Source organism: Triplophysa dalaica, chromosome 12 (genome assembly GCF_015846415.1).
Source record: "Triplophysa dalaica isolate WHDGS20190420 chromosome 12, ASM1584641v1, whole genome shotgun sequence".
NCBI lineage: Eukaryota > Metazoa > Chordata > Actinopteri > Cypriniformes > Nemacheilidae > Triplophysa > Triplophysa dalaica.
This window is the reverse complement of record NC_079553.1, coordinates 6,375,623-6,398,665: the sequence shown is the minus strand read 5'-3', so window position 1 is coordinate 6,398,665 and position 23,043 is coordinate 6,375,623. Positions and strand designations below refer to the sequence as shown.

Below are 23,043 nucleotides of genomic sequence, written 5' to 3'. Positions count from 1 at the left end.
TCTGGAAATATACAGAGCATCTTTTCTGTTGTTTTGACCTGTTTCTCCAGTTTACATTTTCACCAAATAAATGCAAAAGAAATTTGGTAGAAATACTGTTTGTAATTCAAAAATCATCCTGTAAAAAGTCAATTCGAAAAACTGAAAATAATTTTAAAATGGTCTCTTAATTATTTATGCGGCTGTATATCTGCTCATTTTATCAGCGTATAACAGTACATAAACTAGAATATAAATAAAATAATAGAAGATAAATTAAAATATAGAATTTACAGCTATGCACTGAATCCCTTTTTTTAGGGGGGCAGATTTTTTGAGGTCTTCAAAGAGAGATTGTATGTAAGAGAGAAAATGTGCGAACGAAAGAGAAATCTGTGTCCCATTTTAATCAGGCATGTAGCGGGGCTGACCAATGAGAGGCCTTGGCTGCAAATTAAACTGTTGTCTGGGGTGCTGAGAGTTGACATCAGGTTAATGACTTTAAAAGAGCGCTCTGTGTGTGTATGTGTGTGTGCATGCGTATGTCTGTCTGTGTCTGTGTGTGTGTTTCCAGAGACTTGGGCTGATGAGTTTAAGAAAGATGGGGCCAGTGAGGGTCCGTGTTACCACAGTGATGAGACACGATATGCTACAACCCCTCACCTTCTTGTAATTAATGGCGTGTTTGTGTGTGGTTTGTGAAATCGAGTGGGTTGTGAGCCGTTATGCAGGAAAGATATTGGAAAATGATAGGCGTATATAAAGGCAAATAAAGTATGAACTAGATCTAAAAATATTTCATTTTGTGATGTTTTTTTAGTTAACCCCAGAATGTTGTTTTGTGTTGGTGCATGTCTTGGATGTTTTGTCGTTTTTGGGTCAGCTGTGCCAGGGCAAACAGGAAACGAGGCAGGAAGTGGGGGCTTGTGTCTCACTTTAGCTCTCCAAATACAACATACACTTGCTTTCCTGTTTCTATTCAGGCTGGCACCGTACCCTACAGTTACATAATCCGCAAACAGTCAACATATCCTTTAACACCAATTAGGAGGTCGAGAAGTGGAATGTGTCACTTTTCGAAATTACTGGACTTATTGCAATTTCAAGCTTTCTTGGATTCTCTCTCCCTCTCAACTTCCAATTGAAGTGTGCTGCATAACTCAGCTGAATCCCCAGACCATTTGCAGCTGTGCTGTACACAATTCGTGCAATGCAAAGTACAATAACATTAGTGCAAACACCTAATGTTTACAGACAACATAGATGTCCATAGAAGAAAATTAAATAGAGTGAAACAAAACAAGACATCACTAGAAATGAAGGAAGTGGGTTTTGTTGTTTCTCTCTATAAGGGGAATTATAATTGTTAGCTCATTCACACTACAGGTCAAACCTCACACATCTTATTGAGTCGAGATCAGACCTTCTGACGTACATTCAGCATCATTTGCTCAAGTGTTTTCTGTTTTTAGAGCTTCTCACAGTAGATAAGATGCTTTCACAGTCTCTCCATCAGCTCTCCACTCACCATTTCTTCATAACAGCCTGTGTGTTTGTTATCTGTGCCAATCTCATCTCAGATAATGCTCTTGAGACCCACTGCGGCTCACTGCGTTTGTGTGTGTGCACGAGTTAGTTTCATGTGGTTTCAGTTGGGTGTAGGGCAATTGTGCAACTGCATTGATGATTATCTTATTGTCGATTGGTTAGAGTCATTGGGTTCTGAGTTTTGATTGTTTTGTTTTACATCTCATTCATTCTCATTGGCTCTTTGTGCTTTGCAGATGTAAGACGAAGGTGTATCAGGACGATCTCCCTCGTACCAGTGTGGTGATCGTATTCCATAATGAAGCATGGACCACTCTGCTCCGAACGGTCCACAGCGTCATTGACAGGTCACCAAGACAACTGCTGGAGGAAATCGTGCTGGTGGATGATGCTAGCGAGAGAAGTGAGTGTGTTTGTTGAGACCTTTTTATGATTGGTGAGGTTTGTTAAAGATAATTCAAACAAACATGACAATTCTCTCATAATGTTTCAAAACTCATAAGAGTGTAAATTATTTTTACAAAGGAAATTATGCTGGAAATAGAAAAATCTCATAAGCACACACTAAATTACAGATCTGTCTCTGTCTGTATTCATTCAAGATAGCATGTGCACATTGTATCACAGCGCCACGGAGATAATGACATGGTTTTGTTTCCAGTCTTTATAAATGCTCCCGTCAATTCAGCTCCGTTTTTTTAGTAGTGTACGTGCTTGTGTGTGCGTAGGGAACAAGACAAATATACAGGAAAAAGATGGCAGGTGAAATTTGATTTACCTAACCACAGTCACCTGACCACAGTTTTGTAATTCGTTCCCTCAGTTTAAAAACTGTACTCACAGATGCTAAAACTGTTCCCTCGGATTACAAAACCGTACTCATGGAATAATAAACCGTACCCACGACATCCAAATCTCTGATCTCTGTAACTGTATCTGTATCCACAAATTCATAAACCGTGTGCACAGATTCGAAATCTGTTCCCACAGTATTGCAAACTAGAGTTTGATTCTAATCTGAAACTTTAAGAAGTACTATATTAGCAGACGTGTGATTTCTATCTTCTGAGCTTTTCTGTATCAATTATAACATTTATTAGGTTTCATTTGCTATTTTATTCTTCACACAACAAAGTGAGCAAAGTCATGAACTTAAAAGATACTACATTGCAAATAATTCTTCAAATGGTTGTATGTTCCATAACTTTCAAATCTCAGGAACGTTTTTAATAAAAAATAAGGATGAAATACATATTTGTTGTTCCTCTTTAGATCTGCAGCATGTCAAATAAATGTAAATGGTCGATTATTATTTTTAATCATTATTCCCCCTGATAATCATGAATCTGGTTTAATATTAGCTTTTAAAAGTATGTTTGAAAATAATGCATAACTTTCTGTAAAGCAATTTAACACTATATTTTATATAAACATAAAAAACTGCTCCTGAAATATTTTATAACATTGCATTGTCTCCAAGTGTAAACTTTAATTTATATACATTTATTAAAACTCATAAGAACCGTGAGAACTGTGTAATTACACATATCTATAGGTTAAACTCTATTTTTTTTTCTTAAAAAGCTAAGGTAATGTGTTGTAAAAAAATATTTGCAACAGACAAATTGCCCAGTTGTGCGTGAGAAAGTTGCCAGTAAGAATACGTGCTTATCTGCGCTGTACATGCTGCGCCTTGGTGTGTTTAATACACGAATACACCTTTTCGGCCTAATATAGTCTACAGTGTACAACTGGACCTTAACATTCCTGGAGGAGCTTGTTCTGTTGCGAAGATTGCAAAAGCGTGTGCATGGTTTATGAATTTGTGAATACTGATTTCAAAAATTGAGGGTACAGTTTACAAATCCGAGAGCACAGATTTTGATGTCGTGGGTACGGTTTATTAATCCGTGAACTCTGTAAACTATGCGTACAGTTTTAGAATTTGTAAATACAGTTTTTTTTGGTCATTTTCATGTTTATATGGATAGGACAGTGGAGCGTGAGACAGTAAATTATAGGATGAGAGAGAGGGAATCGGAAGCCAGAAAAATACCACGAGCCGGGATTCGAACTCGGGTCGCCGGAAGTGGTGCTGCACAACATAGCAGGAAATACAGTTTTTGAACTCAGAGAACGAATATTGAGAACTGGTCATGGATTTGCAGATCTTTCTTTTCCTCCGACTGGTTATCTGGCGGGCTCAGTAGATTTACGCCATGAAAAGCAACTGTGTCTGTTTAGACATATTTATGCACATCGAGAAAAAGCGAGTGAGAGTCTATTGTGTGTCTGCTGGTGTGTGCGGGTGTATAACTCTATTCTCTTTTGTCTTTATCTGCTGCACTAACCTATAATTTGACTAGATTATGGGATTAGTAGATTAGTAGGTGTAATGAATATATACCTGGAATTACGCTGTCAATAACCCCCCCTCCCCCCGGGCATTCGCACATACACTAACATAAGGACTTGCTGTAAATGACCTGATAGTAATTTACGCATGCATTTGGCAGACGCTTTTATCCAAAACGATTTACATTGCATTTTACTCTAAATTTGTGTCATATGTGCAATCCCTGGGAACAAACCCAGGACCTTGGCATTGTTTGTGCCATGCTCCAGACACAGAGCTACAGGAAAGCTGTCAGAAGTTGGCAGTGCTGTAGAAATGTGCAGAAATGGTGGCTGGAGGTGACTCCATGGCAGCTGCTCAGAAGTGCCTTTGACCCCTGGATACATGACCTCTGCAGAAGTCTCGGCCTCGGGCATCACAGTCACGGCTGTGAAATCCCTTTGCGCGTGGCCTGTAACACCCGGCTTGGAGTGGATCGCTGTCGGGTGAATATTTCCTCACAAACTCAGACAGCCGGATAAACCGCTCACAGCAGTGTGACTCTATGGGCCTATGGCACAAACACATTTCAAAAACCTACTTTTCTATTAGTGTGGAGGTTTGGGGGCATTGAGGAATTTCAAACCCGCACTGAAAAGCATCATAGCTCAGTTTGTCAGCACACGTGTGCTTGGTTGCAAGAGGGGTGCTGTAGACATATTTTTGTATGCAAAACTTGAAAGTTAGGTAGCATTTAAGCGCATCCAGATCCTTCGCTCCAAAGTCCCGAAAGGTTTTGGTTTAACGCCTGACATAAGGTCTGTGCATAACCAAAGCAGTAAATACTTCGGTGGCATAAAGCACACCAGTAAAATCCAGCTTGATTTCTTAAAGCCTTACTATGTCTGAAAAATCCTTGCCGACTAGTGTTGCGCTAACTTCCAAGTTGGCCTGCATAAATACATCATCCCTGCGACACTATAGGAATCATTTATTTAACGTTTGTGGTAGTCTGACACATAACACACACTCTTTGTGTAATATATCAATGTGAGTTTCTCACTTACACCCTCAGTCATTCACACAAGAGTGGAAATGCTGACTTTACAGTTTTAAGAGCACTATTTATCCCAAGGGCATGAAAACCCTTTCTCCCTTTGGTCCTTCATGTTTAATTCTCTTTATTGATTTCTCCCATGGTTTAACTTCCTACAGATGTTGACTGTATTGGAGGGTAAATACTGAATGTAACAGCAAACTATCTTTTCCTCTTTATTGGATTCACAAGTAAGGGTCTTCTTTGTACTTTTTCGAGCATGTACGTTAGCTTAATTTGCGCTGGCTTGCGGTGGACATCCCCACCTTCTCAGGAAACATCACCTCAGATGTTAAGAAGCCTGGGTTATGCGTACACATAAACAGATGTTTCTCTAAAGCTGAACAGCAGCAGGAGACTTTGTTGTCATAAGCAAAGTATGATAGTGATCTACAGTACAGTACAGTTTGTGTGTTTGGATTTTCAGTAAGCTGTGCGTGTAGTTGTTTGTTTTTACAGTTGGTGTGGTGTGTTTGTTTGTGTATTGTAAGCTGGAGTGATTGTGCCGAGATCAAAATTGAGTTTGTTGAGAGACTGTAAAGTCATTGGGTAATGAATTGTTTTGAAACTAGTGACACAAGTTTAGTTCTCTATCAAATGAGGACATCCCATAAACTTCGATTGCTTTTATGCACAGCTAGTTATAACCACTATAACCTAACCCAGGGGGCCTCCTGAATGTTCTAAGGGGTCCACAGAATTGTTTTAAAAAACTAAGACAGCAAAGGTTAGAAGATTATTACAGTTTAATTTCTACATCTTGTTTTCTTTATAATACCACATCAACTATTTATCAAACAGTTTAAATGCTTCTTTATTTTAAAAACGGGGCCCTCGCAAAAGGTTTATCATATTTGTGGGTCATTGGGAGGAAAAAGTTTGAAAACCCCTGACCTGACCCACACTTAAACCCAACCCTTAAAGAAAACTTTCTGAATTTAAATTGAGAGCTTCATTTACTATAATTTCATCATGATATAGAAAAATGTGGACGTCCCCAATGAAGGATTGGCTCAGATTTGTCAGGCTTTGCACACTTGACTATATTTTGGGGACAAATTTCTAGCCAAGTGGGTTCTCACACACACGTACATTTGTTTTGGTATCTTTGTGGCACAATTGACATCGATTGTTTTTATTCCAAACCACACCTCTAGCTCTCACAGAAACCTTTATTCATGTTTACATGGTTAAGAAGCATCATTTTGTATGTTTATTAATCATTTTCCCTAATGGTGACCACAATGGAGGCTTTATGTACACACAATCCTCCCTGACCGGTGCAACATTTTGTCCTATGCAAAAAAAGATACATTGATGTCTCTCTCTCTCTGTCATGCACACACACGTGCACTAGTTCGTTCAGTAATAGATTGACTCCTCAGGTCACGTCCTGCATAAGAATAGCTGCCAGCCCCCCATCCTCCCCCCACCTCTTTCCTCCTCGTCTGTGCTAATCTTTCGCTCCTGTGGAGAGATAAAGACCCAAATTCCTTCTCTCATCTAGCTGCTGCTCAATTTTGTCCTCTAATGATGTCCTCCTCTCTCCCTCGCCCACTCTATCCTCCCCTTTATTTCCACTTATATGACTGGAGGAATATGCCAGTATATTGATTTACATATGCATAGATTTAGACACGTATATACGCAGCCAGGGTTGAGTGGAGTACAAATTTGACACAGTTTTTGATGTAATGAAATGGCTTTCACAACATTTCAATTAATTTCCATAATGTGACATTTTTTTTTAGATTAGATTAGATTCAACTTTATTGTCATTACACATATACAGGTACAGTGTAACGAAATGTAGTTTAGGTCTAACCAGAAGTGCAATTAGCAAGTGCAGATATACAGTGTGAATAAATACAGAATACAATATTAGGAAAATAATTTACGTTGGGCATGTACTATGAAAATATGACAATCGGTATGTACTATGAACAATATATACAGAAGGCTATATACTGTGAACATTAATGTACAGGAGGTTATGAACAGATAACAATATAGACTATACAATAGTGCAAGTGACTTGAGTGTGCATTAGTTACAGACATTAGCTTTTAAAGTTACAGTGCAGTAGATGAGTTAATGTGGTTATTAAAGGTACGGTGCAATACATGAGTAGATGCAGATATACAGTCACAGTGCAGTAGATGAGTTAATGCAGTTATTGAAGTTATAGTGCAATAGATGAGTAGATGCAGTTTGTTATGCGATAGATGCAATAATGCAATAGATGAGTTACAGTGCAGTAGGTGAGTTAGTGCAGTTATTAAAGTTACAGTGCAGTAGATGAGTTAATGCAGTTATTAAGGTTACAGTGAAGTAGATGAGTTAATGCAGTTATGAAAGTTACAGTGCAGTAGATGAGTTAATGCAGTTATGAGAGTAGTCCATTAGTGCAAATGAGCATTCAGTGTAATGTTCCTGGTGTGCAAGTGAGCAGTATAGAGTGCAAATGATGCGTGTAAACAGTCCGGTAGAGCAGATACATGAAGTACTGGTGTGTACAGTTCCGTCATGCATGGCAGCCCTGTAGTGCAATGTAAACATTATAATAGCAGCATTAAGTTAAAGTTATGAGAGGTAGTGAAATCAGTGGGGAGCAGAGTTCAATAATGAAACAGCTCTGGGAAAAAAGCTGTTTCCTAGTCTGCTGGTTCTTGCCCGGAGGCACCTGAAGCGCCTACCGGAAGGCAGGAGAGTAAACAGTCTATGAGCGGGGTGAGAGGAGTCCTTGAGAATGCTGCGAGCTCGACGCAGACAGCGTTTCTTCTGGATGTCCTCAATGGAAGGGAGTGTAGTTCCTGTGATGCGCTGGGCTGTTTTCACCACCCGCTGCAGTGCCTTGCGCTCAGCAACAGAACAGTTCCCGTACCAGACTGTGACACAGTTGGTCAGGATGCTCTCTATCGTGCAGCGATAGAAGTTCACCAGGATAGTTGAAGACAGTTGGTTCTTCTTCAGTGTCCTCAGAAAGAAGAGACGCTGGTGAGCCTTCTTGACCAGGCATGAGGTGTTGGTGGTCCAGGACAGGTCCTCCGAAATGTGGGTCCCCAGGAACTTAAAACTGGAAACACGTTCAACAGCCGTCCCGTTAATGTGGATGGGGTCGTGTGTGCCTCCTTTCGCCTTCCTGAAGTCCACGATGATCTCCTTTGTCTTTGAAGTGTTAAGGAGCAGGTTGTTGTTTGAGCACCATGTGGCCAGGTGCCGTACCTCCTCCCTGTAAGCAGTCTCATCGTTGTTGCTGATGAGACCAATCACTGTTGTATCGTCTGCAAACTTGATGAGGGAGTTAGATCCATTCACAGGCCTGCAGTCGAGTGTGAAAAGGGAGTAGAGAAAGGGGCTCAGTACGCAGCCCTGTGGTACACCAGTGTTGAGGGTGGTTGTGGTGGAGCAGATGTTGCCTAGCCTAACAAGCTGAGGCCTGTTCGTCAGGAAATCCATAATCCAGTTGCAGGTTGTATTGTTAATGCCTAGGTTTCCAAGTTTGATGATTAGCTTGGAAGGGATTACGGTATTGAATGCAGAGCTGAAGTCTACAAACAGCATGCGTGCATAAGTGTCCTTATTGTCCAGGTGTGTGAGCACGGAGTGCAGCGCCATGGACACTGCATCATCTGTGCTCCTATTGCTACGGTAGGCAAATTGGTATGGGTCCAGTGTGGATGGTAAAGAGTCTTTTAGGTGTGACAGGACCAGCCGCTCAAAGCACTTCATAACAATGGGTGTGAGTGCTACAGGGCGGTAGTCGTTCAGGCATGTCGGGCTGGAATGTTTTGGAATGGGCACAATGGAGGTGGATTTGAAACATGCTGGAACCACTGCTTGGGCGAGGGACAGGTTGAAGATGTCCGTGAAGACCCCAGCGAGCTGCTCCGCACATGCCCGGAGTACGCGACCAGGGATGCCGTCAGGGCCAGCAGCCTTGCGCGCATTTATCCGGCTTAGTTCAGTGAAAACATCTGTGGAATTTAGTGTGATGATTGGGTGGTCGGTGGAAGGTGTGAGCCTGGTGGCGGGTTCCTTATTGTCTCTCTCAAAGCGTGCATAAAAGTCATTAAGCTCGTTTAGAAAGGCAGCATCTGTGGTTATGGGGATGGAGTGGTTGGGTTTATAGTCACTAATGGCCTGGATGCCCTCGACATGCGTCGAGGGATTTGTCCGTGTGAAACAGACCAAGATGGGAGGTAATTTTTGGAATCTGGATTTTATTGGCTTGTGAGAAACATGTGATGCTGTAACATGATTGGCTATTTCTTGTGTTTTGTGGAGCTTTACAGCCCATGGTTACATGAACAGTCATTGTATTGAAAGATAAAGCCTATAGACGGATTGTATAAATGCAGTGTGATTGTATGCCTTGAATTAAAGAGATAAATTCAAAATGAAAAAAACACTCTCTAGTTGTTCCACATTCTTTTGTTTGATTTCTTGGACAGTTCTTGGACCCCATGGACTACCGTAGTAGGAAAAATGACAATGGTAGTCAGAAGTGCCTCAAAACTTTTTGCTGTCCGACATTCAAGATATCTTCTTTAGTGTTCAACAGAACAAGTCATTTTCGCTACTATTGCAGTTTAGGGGATTAACAGTAAAACACCCGTAGACCAGTTATGAATGAATGAAGACAAGAAATCAAGAATGTAATTAATAGAAGAAAATTTACTGGAGGAAAATTGTTTTTAGTTTTGCCAACAGAAGTCAGTTTCAGCTTCAGCACTCTCAAGGAGTTCCACAGGCCGACCTGCCTCCAAAATGCAGTAGTATTACAGAGTCAACTAAGTACGTCGTTACTTTGATAAATCAAGCTCACATGATTGGTTATCAATAGATAAACAGGAACACAAAGCTCTCAAACACTTCTGGAGTCATGAGACAGGACATATAGTCCTATAGATTATCAAAGATGACAGGCATGTACTATAATACGAACTAAAACATGATGTTACGTCTGTCTCATGATTTCCACTCTTCCTCACGTTCCTGAAATGATACCATCACACATAAACAAACTCCTCAAGGGTAGAGTGTTTGCTAACAGTAGATGTTTTCAAACATAATGATAAGAAGTCCCTTTTCATAGTCACACTGACCTAGCAGGAAGAAAGAGCCGAAGCATTCATTACAAACTTTAACCATGAAATTTCTCTACTTTCTGTATCAGGGAAGGTTGGTCTTATTCATGCTTAGATTATCAATTTAAAATAAGATAATGCCGAATAATAATTGATTCATTTATCTCAAAATCTCACAAAAGTACTTTAAGTAAGATGAAGCCACGGCACTCGTCCCTTCAGTAGTAAATGGGGTCCAAGAACTGTTTGGTTACAAGCATTCTTCCAAATATCTTTATCTGGGTTCATCAGTACAATTTTTTGTATACAGTTTTGGAACAACTAGAGGGTTTGGAAACGATGACAGAATTAGTATTTTGGGTGAACTGTCCCTTTAAAGATGATGAAAACGTTTGATAGCTTATGCCTTCCTGCAGTTTACAGATAAACAGAGTAGATTTCCAGACAGCAACGTGAGGCGTAAAATGAAAGTTCAATGGCTGTTTCTCTCCCTGTTGAATAGAGCACTTGATCTGTCTGCTTTATCTTAGCGTTTCTGGAGTGAGGGGGCAGCTACACATACATTCCTGCAGATACATTTAGTTCAGAGTGTTCTGTTCCACATATCGCACCTCAAAAAAACCATGAGAGAGCAGATAAAGTTGCTGTGGAAGCATATTGCACGGACTTGTTCTCCTCTGTCAAAGCTTTCAAAGCCTACAACTGATTATCCTATTTATTAATAAGGGATAGTTCATCCAAAAATGTAAATTCTGTCATCGTTTACTCATTCTCTTTGTCATCTCAAACCTGAATTCATTTCCTGCTTATGCAGAACACAAAAGAATATGTTTTAAAGAATGTCGGTAAACAAACAACACACTTGAACATGAACTATCCCTTTAAATGCTTTTAATAAAAACAGCATTATTCTCTTAATTTATTTTTATTTTATTTCAGTGTGCAATGTCCATTCATGCACAGTATATACAGATTACTTTGTCGGCCACTTTGGTCAATATACTCAAATAAAGGTTGATGCTGCACAGGCGTTCTCCTTCGGGTGATTTTGTTCTCTTTCACGGTCATAGTCTGACCTCTGCAGCATCTGGCTTGCTTTAAATAATACTCACAGACAATTCAGTGGTTATTGAAAATAGCTTATTTGATAACAACACAAAGCTTTGGTGTCCTAGAGCTGAAGCTGAAATAGGAACAATTTAATATGGATGGTGCAGCTGAGCATGTTGATCCTCTCGTAGCATCAGGAGCTGAGAGCTCTCAAAAACAGCGCTTGAGTCATCGGCAACGTGAACTCAACCACCCACAGCAGACACTTATGTAGAGCCATACTTGATCAATCATTGAAGTGCTTGAGAATGGATGAAGAAGGGCTTGCCGATAGCATGTGTGCGTCACCAATATGTTTATTCAATAACACGGTTTTCTTCTGGAGAGTCTCGTCAGGCTTAATGTCTTATGTTGGAAATTAGAATGATGACACAATGGTAATTAATGACTCTGAACCCTGATAGCGCACTACATCTGGGAGACGTCCGTTTGACGTCTGCATTTACAGGACATCTGAGAGACATCTGCAATACTGCCATATAGACATCTATAAGACGTTTATGATTTAGAATGGGTGTAAAATTGTTTTTACACGGCAGATGTTTTCCACATCTTTAGCAGAGATCTTACAGATGTATGTGAGCTAGCAGTTTAATTTAAAGGGATAGTTCACCCCAAAATAAAAATTTCTGATTCACCTTCGTGTCATGCAAAACCAGGTATATGACTTTGTCTGTGTAACACAAAAGAAGACATTTTGTGAAATGTCTTCGGTGTTTTTCCATACAATGTGGGCCAAAGTTGTTTGCTCATCAACCTTCTTCAAAATATCTTCTTTTGTGTTCTGCGTTCTCTGTGTTACTAGTGTATAATTGTATGTTTCCTACTTCTCTGTGTGTGTAGACTTCCTGAAACGTCAGTTGGAGCAGTACGTCAGACGGTTGGAGGTGCCTGTTAGGGTGATACGGATGGAGCAACGCTCTGGCCTGATCCGTGCTCGGTTGAAGGGGGCGTCCATCTCCACGGGTCAGGTGATCACCTTCCTGGATGCCCACTGCGAATGCACAACCGGCTGGCTGGAGCCGCTGCTCGCACGCATCAGACTTGACAAGTAAGCGCTACAGCTCCCATTGGATTCATTATTTGATGGTTGATATTTACTTCAAGACATTGGACAAAAAGGAAGACGATAAATCCTTTAAGGCACAGAGATTCTTTTACAACAAATAACATCATGTCTGTGTGTGTATGTGTGCTGTAGGAACACTTATCAAATGTGATGTTTTCAACCTGGAATATTCTCAAACCACAAACCTCAGTGTGCCATCAGATGTACTCAGAAAGCGCAGACGATGATATATGTCAGCTACTCTATATCCAGGAAGACAAGATGTCTGCTATGTGTTGGATATTTGTTTTCAATCGTGGGCGTTACACAGCTATTAAAAGCGAGGCGCACATCCCATTATCATCATATTTCAGGAGTTTCATGGCAGTGTAAAAGAAACCAGATGTTGCTAGCCTCATAAAAAGATACCTTTAAGACTTGGTTACAGGTTACACAGAAATAAAATTCTGTCCTCATTTACTGACCCTCATGTCTTTTAAAGCCAGTATGTGTGTCTTTTATCTGTTCAACACAGAAGAACATATTTGAAGTCTCAGTGGTTTTGAGTCAATGCTTTGGTATTCAATGGTGGCCAATGATATTTGCATACCAACATTCTCCAAAATCTATTTTTTTTGTGATCTGCAGAATAAAGAAAGTCAGTTTTTTGAATAAATGATAAAATAATTTTCATTTTTGGGTAAACTAAAAGGCCTCTACTGCTTGCTAGCATTAGCAGTGAAGTAAAAGAATGCATTAGCGGTTGGGTTATAACTAGCACCTACTTACCAATGTCTGCCTTTCAGCAAAACAGAACTATTGAGCGAATCTGCTGTCACCTTATTAATATTTATTGTTATTGTGTTCCCCCCATGTTTCATATCGTTTCTTGTTTACAATTTTTAACATGTTTATTTACGCTTGGGTTGGAAAATCACATTCCACTGGAAGATTGAAATCTCACACATAAATGCGGCCACAAGCACTGAAACGTTACACCCGGCGCGTGCTCACATGCCTTTCATTTCATTTCTGCAATTTGTGGTGGACCTATAAAAGAACCCGTCATTTTCACACACACCCTCGCGTCCGCCGGTTTTCCAAGAGATCAATAGCTCTTAGTGCTTTGTTTTTTCGCAACGATGTATTACATTTTTTACTTCGCTTTGCCTCAGGGCTCTGTCTGCGCATGTATGGGAGAGATGGTGAGGTATAGAAACATAAACTGCAATCTGGACTTCATTCTTTGACTTGCCACTTCTGGACCGTACACATGTGCACATGCTCGCACACGCGTGCTGATCCTCCGTGTTGTCTTGCCTCGGGCGGTCTGTTGGGGCATCATTAGTAGACGAAGCTCAAGAATGCTGAATTTAGGAAAGAAGCGTGTGCCTGCAGTGCTCGATTTGTGAAGTGTCTGTGTGTTTGTGTCTGACTGTTTGTGTGATCCATCATCATCGCCACTATTAGCATCACAGTGGGCTGCTTTGTTCTGATTGATGACACAAGTTTAGCAAACGTCCCCTCTGATCTGCCTCCGCATCTGTTTGAGTGTAGAGAGGTGTGCTTGTGAGCATGTGTCAGCTGAATTCAGAAATGAACAAGGGCTATTCAGTATGCGACTTAACTTATTTATATTGCTGAGGTCGTGTTGGTGAATGCAGTGAAGAGTGTATAATAAAACATTATGTTTGTGTGTGTGTGTGTGCTGGTGAGGTTTAAGCTATCAGATGTTAAGGATATTGAGGAGACTTGTGGAGACTTAAATGATTTAATAACCATAATAAATAATGTTTTAATGGAAATTTAAGGGTAATTTTAGCTCAAAATAAGAAATTGACCAAAGATTTTGTGATATTACTGTATCATACCCTGCTGAAAAAACAATAGAACCCTCCCCAAAACACAATAGAAAATGTAATGGATTTAATGGTTATAATGGGAGTTGTATTGAATTTGGGGGAAATTATAATGGTGTCAACTGGTGTGTGATGAATTCTATTTATGGATGCACCGATATGTACATTTTTGGCCAGTAACCGATAAAATGTTTAAATTTGGAAGCCATCACCGATATATTGTCCGATATACAGTATCTAAATATTAACAAAAGGCAAAAGTGTACAACTGCTTTTATTTGAAAACATTGACTGCAGAACAAAAGGTAACCATTAGTTTTTTCCCCCCTCAAAATCATGTACCAAGCCTACTTCACACCAGTTAACGATTCTGTAACCTTCAGACTTTTCTGGTATATTTTTTATTTAATAAACAAATTAAAGATGTTCTTCGAGAGCAACCCAGAAAAATGTTCTCAATAACCACATGTCAGACAGCAGTTTGATTCAAATAATATACTTTTGTTTCTATAATGTACACATTCATAAATACTGTATCTACATACTATATCTGTTTTGCAAACAGCAGTTAATGATGATCACGACAGAAAGACAGTACTTTACTGTATTTTAACTGTGAGTAAAGTGCAGCTGAATAATTTATCGTGCATCCCTAATTCTATTGATGGGATGTTATCTGGCAGGTGGGAACCAGCAGAACACCATTAAATCCTACTGGAAAAATGGCCAAAACTCGCCACAAAAATGTATTTTGTATTGGTTAGTCCATAATGGTATTTTAATGGAAACCATTTTAATTTCTTGTGTTTTTTTCTGCAGGGTATTGTTGCATATACATTATGATGTCATGGTGCTACCAAATAATTTTTATGAAGTACCACACTGAAATATCATTGTACATGAATTTCCCTACCAAAGCATATGTCAAAGCACCAAAGGCATGTTTGGACAATAGGGATTGAAAACAATCAATACCCCACCACATAAAAACAAATGTGTGTGTTCACAGGAGCACTGTTGTGTGTCCCATCATTGACGTGATCAGCGATGACACCTTCGAGTACATGGCGGGGTCTGACATGACGTATGGAGGCTTTAACTGGAAGCTGAACTTCCGCTGGTATCCAGTACCACAGAGAGAGATGGACCGCAGAAAAGGAGACAGAACTCTGCCTGTCAGGTAACACAATAGTGTGTCATTCAGATTCAATTCAGATTCACATTACCCACATATGCCCCATGTGTCCAAAGACCACAGCTTTGACTTGCCAAAGCATTTTAAATTTAAAATGTATTTAATCTTTACAACACTGTATTTTATATTCACCTCAAAGCTACAGAAAATGAAAGTGCAACTTGTGCCCCAGCCCTGCAGCTAAACGCTCTGCGGTTAACACAGACAGAAGAGTTTTAATCCACACAAGAGTTTTGCAGAGATGAAAGTCTGTTTACCTCTTCACCTCATAACAGGGAAGCAGTTTGCCTTTTGTTGCCGGATTTCTTTGTTCCGAAACCCATGCGTTGTTTTGATCAGAAAGTAGTTCTGACGCCACTCTGCTCGCTTTGTTTTGAGTCTCACCGCCCCTTGCTCATTTGGTTTGCCTCCCTTCACTTCAGAGCTTGGGTTTCTGAGCAGCAAAACAGCGTGAAACAAGAGAGCAAAACAACAACAGGTTCTAGAGAAAAACATGACTGGAAATGAGTCGTGCTGCAGGGTAGAGATGAGGCGAAGCAGGAAAGAACAGAGAGCGCCTGCTGAGGCAAAGGACCAAAAGAGAAAGACTTTTAAACAGGAAGAGAAATATGTTTTGCCATAATAGGGGCATGTAAACGTGGGACCTCCACTGAAGATCCCTTTTCTATGACTGAGTGAAACGCAGAGATGTGTTTGTTCCCGACTGAGGGAACCAGACAGGCAAAGCTGCTTTTATGAGATGCGATCGCATCCCTCAAGGGTCCATTATGCCGAACAGAATATATCCACGTCTTTCTTCTTTTGGCTCACTTCTATTTTTCTCTGCAGGACTCCCACCATGGCGGGTGGTCTCTTCTCTATAGACCGAGATTATTTTCAAGAGATTGGCACATATGACGCAGGCATGGACATCTGGGGAGGAGAGAATCTGGAGATTTCCTTCAGGGTCAGTCTCACTACTGATGATATCATTTAGCTTCCTACTACCCATAATTCCTGCTGTTTACACTTCGTATATGCACAAAGTTGATGTGCACTTTTGATTCTTTCGTCAAGAGCGTTTGCTTTGAAATGGATATATTTATACACTATCACATTCATGATCTTGCTGTTTTGAGTCATTATTGCTTACTAAACTATTAAAACATATCTGTTAATTTAAATGAAAAGTGTTACCTAAATCTAAAATACATGTGTCTTAATTATCATATACTGTAAATGATCAAATTAGAAAAGCACATCACAAAATTACTAAAATGTAACTCAAATGAACATGAAAACTAAACATAAATATTAAGAAAACTACAATAAACTCAATCAAAACTATATGAACTATATAAGAACATCAGATTAGCAGATGATGGATTATATTCATATTATATTCAGTACCGCAGCACGATTGTACGTGTGATACTTCTTTTATATGCAAAGATTTTAGATCAAATTTGGCCATTTAGTTGTCTGGTTTCCTCTGGCAATATTAAAACTCTACCAAAAGAGGCCAAAGCATCAAGCTTTGAATGTTGCCAAGCAAATGCGACAGCAATATTTCATTCGATATCCAAGCTGATCATCACAAACAGACAGACAAAGTACTACAGACAATAAAAGTTACATTAAATATCAGCCCCCTTTAAATGAACTCTTAAAGAACTGGAACTGTCTCACAGATCTGGCAGTGCGGGGGAACTCTTGAAATCGTCACATGTTCTCACGTGGGTCACGTGTTCCGAAAAGCGACTCCTTACACGTTCCCTGGAGGAACTGGTCAGATCATCAACAAGAACAACAGACGGCTGGCAGAAGTCTGGATGGATGAGTTCAAGAATTTCTTCTACATCATCTCACCTGGTCAGTCGCACAGATTCGCACGATAAACACACACAAAAAAAACTCTGTCCTTGATTTTTATTCAACTGAGTTGCTGTCTTTCTGTGTCTGTCTGTATCTATATCTCTTACTGTGTGTTTGCTTGTGTATGTGTGTGTGTGTGTGTGTGTGTGTGTGTGCTCGTCCGTGTTATCAGCCCTCACGGCAGTATTGACTCTGAAAATGTTGGATAATGGATATTAACGTCACTGTCAATAGTGTCCAGTGTAGCTCTGCTATCTGTCTGACTCTATTGTGTTCTTCCTCTATGCACATGCCTGTATAGAATCTCTCTGGCTTGTTAGTGCTGTGAGGCAAACGTCACTATTGCTCGTCCTTTTGAAGTTGAAGTATTCAACTTGTCCTTCACAATTCGTGATACTGTACATGAATAAAAATCGTGCGGTTTGGTGGTGAGACGTCAATTTTTAGTCAGTTGTACTTGAAATGTTTGCCTGGCAGCAAAAGAGTCATAAACAGGTTTTGAACAACATGGGGGTGAATAAATGATGGCAGAGTTTTTATTTCTTGGTGAACAATCTCTTTGAAAACTGTTTTACACACACGTTTTTTTTGTTTTGTTTAATGGTCCTTGTGCGTGGCAGGTGTGACGAAGGTGGATTATGGAGACATCTCATCCAGATCATCTCTGAGACAGAGGCTGCAGTGTAAGCCCTTCTCCTGGTACCTCGAGAATGTCTACCCAGACTCCCAGATACCACGGCACTACTACTCCCTTGGAGAGGTGTGCATAACACACACACACACACACACACACACTAAGAGCGAATGCATGTGTGATAAGCAGGTGTGAATAAGCATCATTGATGGGACGTTTTATATTCGGTCACTTTACTAAGGAAATGAGAGAAATTTATTCTGTCCTAGTCTCCTCTATTCTGTCATCGTCGTGTTTTCTGTCCCGTCTCTCGGTCGCTCGCTTGCATTCCATCTGTCCATCTCTTCCTCTCTCTCTTTCAGACAATCTTATGAATTAAACATGCTTGTCATTTCTGATGTTTGAGTCTCACTCTCTTTGACTCTGTCTGCTTGAGTCTATCGGCGCTGTCTGTCAGCAGTTCCTTCTCTTTTTACTCATCCTTGTCACTCTTTTCTACATTGTGAGTAGGAAAGGTCTGTTCACACTAATGCAGCTTTCACATAGGATACGGGCCGCACTGGCCGCTGTGTTCAGCGTAGCCGTTCGATTTGCGCTGCGTTGGACAGAGCAAAGTAGGAGGAGTTTTCAAAACAGGAGTACTATACATTTTCTATAACAAAAGAGCTGTATTTAAAAGTAGTGGAGGAGGCAAGAGGAGGGATAAAAATGTCATGCTCCTGCTTGTGTCCATTTCACACACATAGTGCCTACCTACAACAAGCTACCTGACTTAAAACACACCTGACATGCCAACTTGAATTGACCAATGTCTCCATGACTGCATTTGTCCCGATGTCCCTGTTCAAGCGCAAATTTATAAGCGCAAAGTTCCAAAAAATAACGACACACAGTAGCTGTTCACCCATTTTGTTTTCCTCGCTTTGATGCCTCGTTTCTATTAGCCATGCAGATAATCGTCACAGAGCGCAGAGGCAAAAGTTTAACTATTTTTAACTTTGACACGCAAGCTCTATAGTGGGGAGCTCCACTGCGCGTGCGCTGCGGTCGACGCAACAACAAACCGCCCTTGAAATGAATGGGTTTCATAGCGCAGGGCGTTCCGTGTCCTAGGTGAAAGCCGATGCAGCTTCTACGACTAGAACGATAACTATAGTAGGGCCCAAACTGACGGGTGATAATATTATTTTTGTAAACTCACATTCTGCAGTTTCACAGATTGACGTAGATGAGCTGCTCCTGCTTTATTTACAAAGGAAAAGTATGCAAAATCCTTCGTAGACGAGAGGAGATCTTTTGAGGACAAATTTGATTAAATATTAGTTTAAATATTAGTTATGTATTGTTCTTATTTGAAATTTACAACGGGCCGTAGGGTAGCAAGTTCAAGAAACATAAGCATGCAACGTATTTACAGCCGCGGTAAAAATGTAGAGAACATTTCAAAATTCTTTTCAGTTTTTCTGAATTGACTAGGTATAGGTATGTGTTTAGGTAACATTTCATTTTTGTTTTATTCTGTGAACTACTAACAATATTTCTCCCAAATTTCAAATAAAAATATAGTTCTTTTTGCATTTATTTGCAGAAAAGGAAAACTGGAAAAAAAAGATGCAATTTTGTTTTTTTACACCTCAAATACTTTGAAGATAACACGTACATATTCACTTTTAAGCAATAGAAGACTTCAAATGCAAAAAATATTTTTGCAGTCTTGTTTTCCAGTAAAATAAACATTCTTGGAACAAAATGAGTTCGTGTTAGTCATATAATATCACGCTGCGGGTGAAGTTGTATGTGTCACTGTTCCTGACGTGTATATAAGTGTTTTGGATGACAGCAGTAATCTGTCTCTTCTTCCGTCCGATGCATGTTTGTGTATTTGATTGACACAGTTGTCTCTCCGTTCATCGATACACCCCCCCCCCCACCACCCCCGGTGTGCGATAAGCTTTGGGTAATTAAGCATGTTTGACACAGAGTCTGAGACGAGACTGTGTGTATTCATGCGGGAGAGCTGTTTGACTGAGTCTAATCTGTCTGTGTGATCCGTCCTCTTCCAGATCCGTAATGTGGAGACTAACCAGTGCCTGGATAACATGGCCAGAAAAGAAAATGAAAAAGTGGGAATTTTCAACTGTCACGGAATGGGCGGCAATCAGGTCAGCCGCTGTCGTCTCTCTATCGCTTCGAATTATGATGGTGATGTTTTACGATGACCGGGAAATGACACTGACTTATTGTGACCTTTCCCTTCTGCTTAGGTTTTCTCCTACACGGCCAATAAAGAGATCCGAACTGATGATCTTTGCCTGGACGTGTCCAAGCTCAATGGCCCTGTCATGATGCTCAAGTGCCATCACTTGAAAGGGAACCAGCTCTGGGAGTATGACCCGGTGGTGAGTTTAAGCTACGTTTTGTCAAACACTATGCAGTTATTATTGGGTGTTTAACTCGTATATTGCATTGTTGCTGTCCTTCGGAATCCTTTGCACTTTTTATACTTTTTATTGGTTAGATATTTGCAAAACCCAGTGACCAACATAAAGGGTAACTAATAACAATAATAATTAATGGCAAAAAGTTAAAACCACAAAATACTTCAGGTGGTCACTTGACACTCAAAGCATAAAAACAATGACACCTGGGTCACAATAAACGCACCAAACACAGATTAAGATGTCTGATATGTATAAAACAAGTCTGTTCATCAGCTGTAATAATGTGTGTCCTGTGGCCCTCCGCTGATGCATGTATGCATACATTCTCATGACTCAAGTATTGTGTCCCTCTAGGGTGTTTCTTGCCTCATACAGTATATGTCATATATCATCAAACAACATTCAGCTAACCCTTTAAAGCTATATGTCTGCAGGCCATGCTGTCATCGTTGTCATGAATGTACATGAACACACACATCCACCCCATGGCTTCCCTTATAAACACAGTTTGATGTAGTTAAATTGGATTAAATAACCTTTCAGTCAGTCTCAACACGGCGTTGCTGCTCTGTTTTGGTATGTAGTTAAAACGCCACTTCAGACCTGTTGAGAGACCGTTTGTATTAGCTGCCAAAACATTTTTTACTACCATATAATGTTACACCATGTTAAAATAAACAATACTTTTACAGCATTTATTCATCTTATTCTTAACTGATGTTAACATTTACTAAGAACATTTGATTTAAAGATTAATGCATTGTCAGTTAATGTTAGCTAATTGTAACAACTGTATTGAACCTTAATGAAAAAGCTGAAGGCAGCAGTCCAGTGCCATTGGTGTAAAGAGGCCTGTTACGCCAAAGCGGCATCTCTCTTTACCCCTCGAAACCCCCCCCCCCCCCCGCACACACACTGCATCGTCAGCCCCCTCGCTGGCCCCGTTCCTGGAGAAACGGAAAGCTGCACAGAATAGAGAACTCGAGCAGAGACTTTGCACTGTCAGATAAAGGTTGGCTTTTTCTCGTGGGGAGAGAGAGACAAGAATGGAAGGGAGATTGATAGAGAGAGAAATCAGGCAATCTCTTGCCACCGGAGCACCTCCGCTGCATATATTACCATACATTACCATCACAAACTCATCTTTGTGCACGCACGTGCCCTCACACCTTAAACTCGTGTAGGCTCCACCGCTATCCTAATGGTATCTGTGTGGCTTAATGCTTCCCGCTAGACTGAAACACTAGAGCCTTCGGATCACCTAAGGCCCCATGCACACGTTCCTGCTGTAAAGAAGTCCCAGTGCATTGACAATTTATCTGTGCCTTAAAGCGTACAGGCTTTTATGGCCATCCATCCGTGTAATGTATAGTGTGGGTAGGAATGCCATTCTATCTAGTATTAGTGCTATTGTATTTCAGTATCACGCTGTGCACGATCTTCGTGGAATACCTGGATGACCTACATTTGTCATAATGTGCTGTATACAAACAGAGCACACCGCATAATAATCCCATAATGCATTGCACTCACCTTGAACAATTCAGAGACATAAGAAATACTAGACCCGAAATTGGCTGCTTTACTCAGCTGCTGCGAAATGTCAATATATGGCGCCGCCATATTGGTCATGGCAAGAGTAGCATGTAAACAAATGCCATACAACATACGATGACATACGATCCAGCAGCCAACGAGTGGTCTAGTAATTTTTAACTAGTCTAAGTCTATGGAACAATTAATTGGAAGTGTTATCAACTGATTTTGGTGTTACTGATCTATTCTCATTATTCGAGAGAAACAACTTAAAGACATTTAAAGGCATAATATGTACGATTTTTGCAACACATTCTCACTGCAGTTCAGAACTGTTTACAAGGTGGCTATTTCATATTGCATTTGTACGCCTAAGCGACATTTACTTTTGGGCTTCACTATTGCTTTTTGTACACATTGTTTGTTTTTGCATTCTTTAAGCCCATTGCACATTGAGTCCGAAATTTGCCTCTGAAATTTTCGCACGTTAAAAAATAAATACGACCTCACGTTGCGTCAATCACATTTACACACTGCCTCCGATATTTTTTGTCCGTCATAAAAAAATTCGGACCGGGTTCAATTTTCTGCGTTTTCTGCATCCGTAGCAAGCATTTTGATTGGCCTTTTTTAACAATTCAGAGACATTGTACAAACGAGAGCCAAATACGAAAAAACTTATGTGCAAAGTGCGGATTCATACGAATTTGCCACATCGTAAATTGTTTGTGAGTTTAGTCTGTATTTTTTGCGTTAAAATATCTCAAATCTACTAACACAGTATTACATATTTAGTTTACACATGTTCTTTTATTATCTTAAATGTTTCCAACAAATTGCCTTTATCGACGTCATCTATGAAGAAGATTTGTGAATCCCATTGCATGGTATAAACTCCCATCATTTAATGCTCCTTCTCAGCATCATAAAGCTACATCTTTGGTATTGTTTTGAATATGTTTTAAACACAAAATTATTATATTCTTCATTTCAGCCACTAACTGAAATTTCACACATGCTAATTCTTAAAGGGACAATTCACCCAAAACGCAAAATGACTCTTTCTTTGGCTTTCTTTCTTCTATAGGACACAAAAGAATATGAAAAAGTGTTGATAACCGTTCCTCTTTGACTTGCATTGCTTTTGTCTCCATACAATAGAATTAAATGGGTACCGTCGTTGTTCGGTAACCAACATTCTTCAGAATATCTTTTTTTTGTGTTCTGCAAAATAAAGAAAGTCATACAGGTTTGACATGACAAGCCTATTCTTAAATTGTACAGAATAGTGTATACAGTATAGTGTATATGAGTGAGA

At 40.0% G+C, this 23,043-nt stretch overlaps 1 protein-coding gene across 2 annotated transcripts in view; it reads left to right on the top strand.

Moving 5' to 3' along the window:
* galnt1 (UDP-N-acetyl-alpha-D-galactosamine:polypeptide N-acetylgalactosaminyltransferase 1) overlaps positions 1-23,043 on the top strand; it is a 73,006-nt gene that overhangs the window by 47,025 nt on the left and 2,938 nt on the right. For both annotated transcript variants that reach the window (XM_056763257.1, XM_056763258.1), the window contains exons 5-12: positions 1,764-1,930; positions 12,002-12,209; positions 15,075-15,245; positions 16,089-16,206; positions 16,931-17,111; positions 17,735-17,874; positions 19,812-19,910; positions 20,013-20,147. In XM_056763257.1, the coding sequence (XP_056619235.1) occupies positions 1,764-1,930; positions 12,002-12,209; positions 15,075-15,245; positions 16,089-16,206; positions 16,931-17,111; positions 17,735-17,874; positions 19,812-19,910; positions 20,013-20,147 (1,219 nt within the window). The remainder of the gene's footprint in view (positions 1-1,763; positions 1,931-12,001; positions 12,210-15,074; positions 15,246-16,088; positions 16,207-16,930; positions 17,112-17,734; positions 17,875-19,811; positions 19,911-20,012; positions 20,148-23,043) is intronic.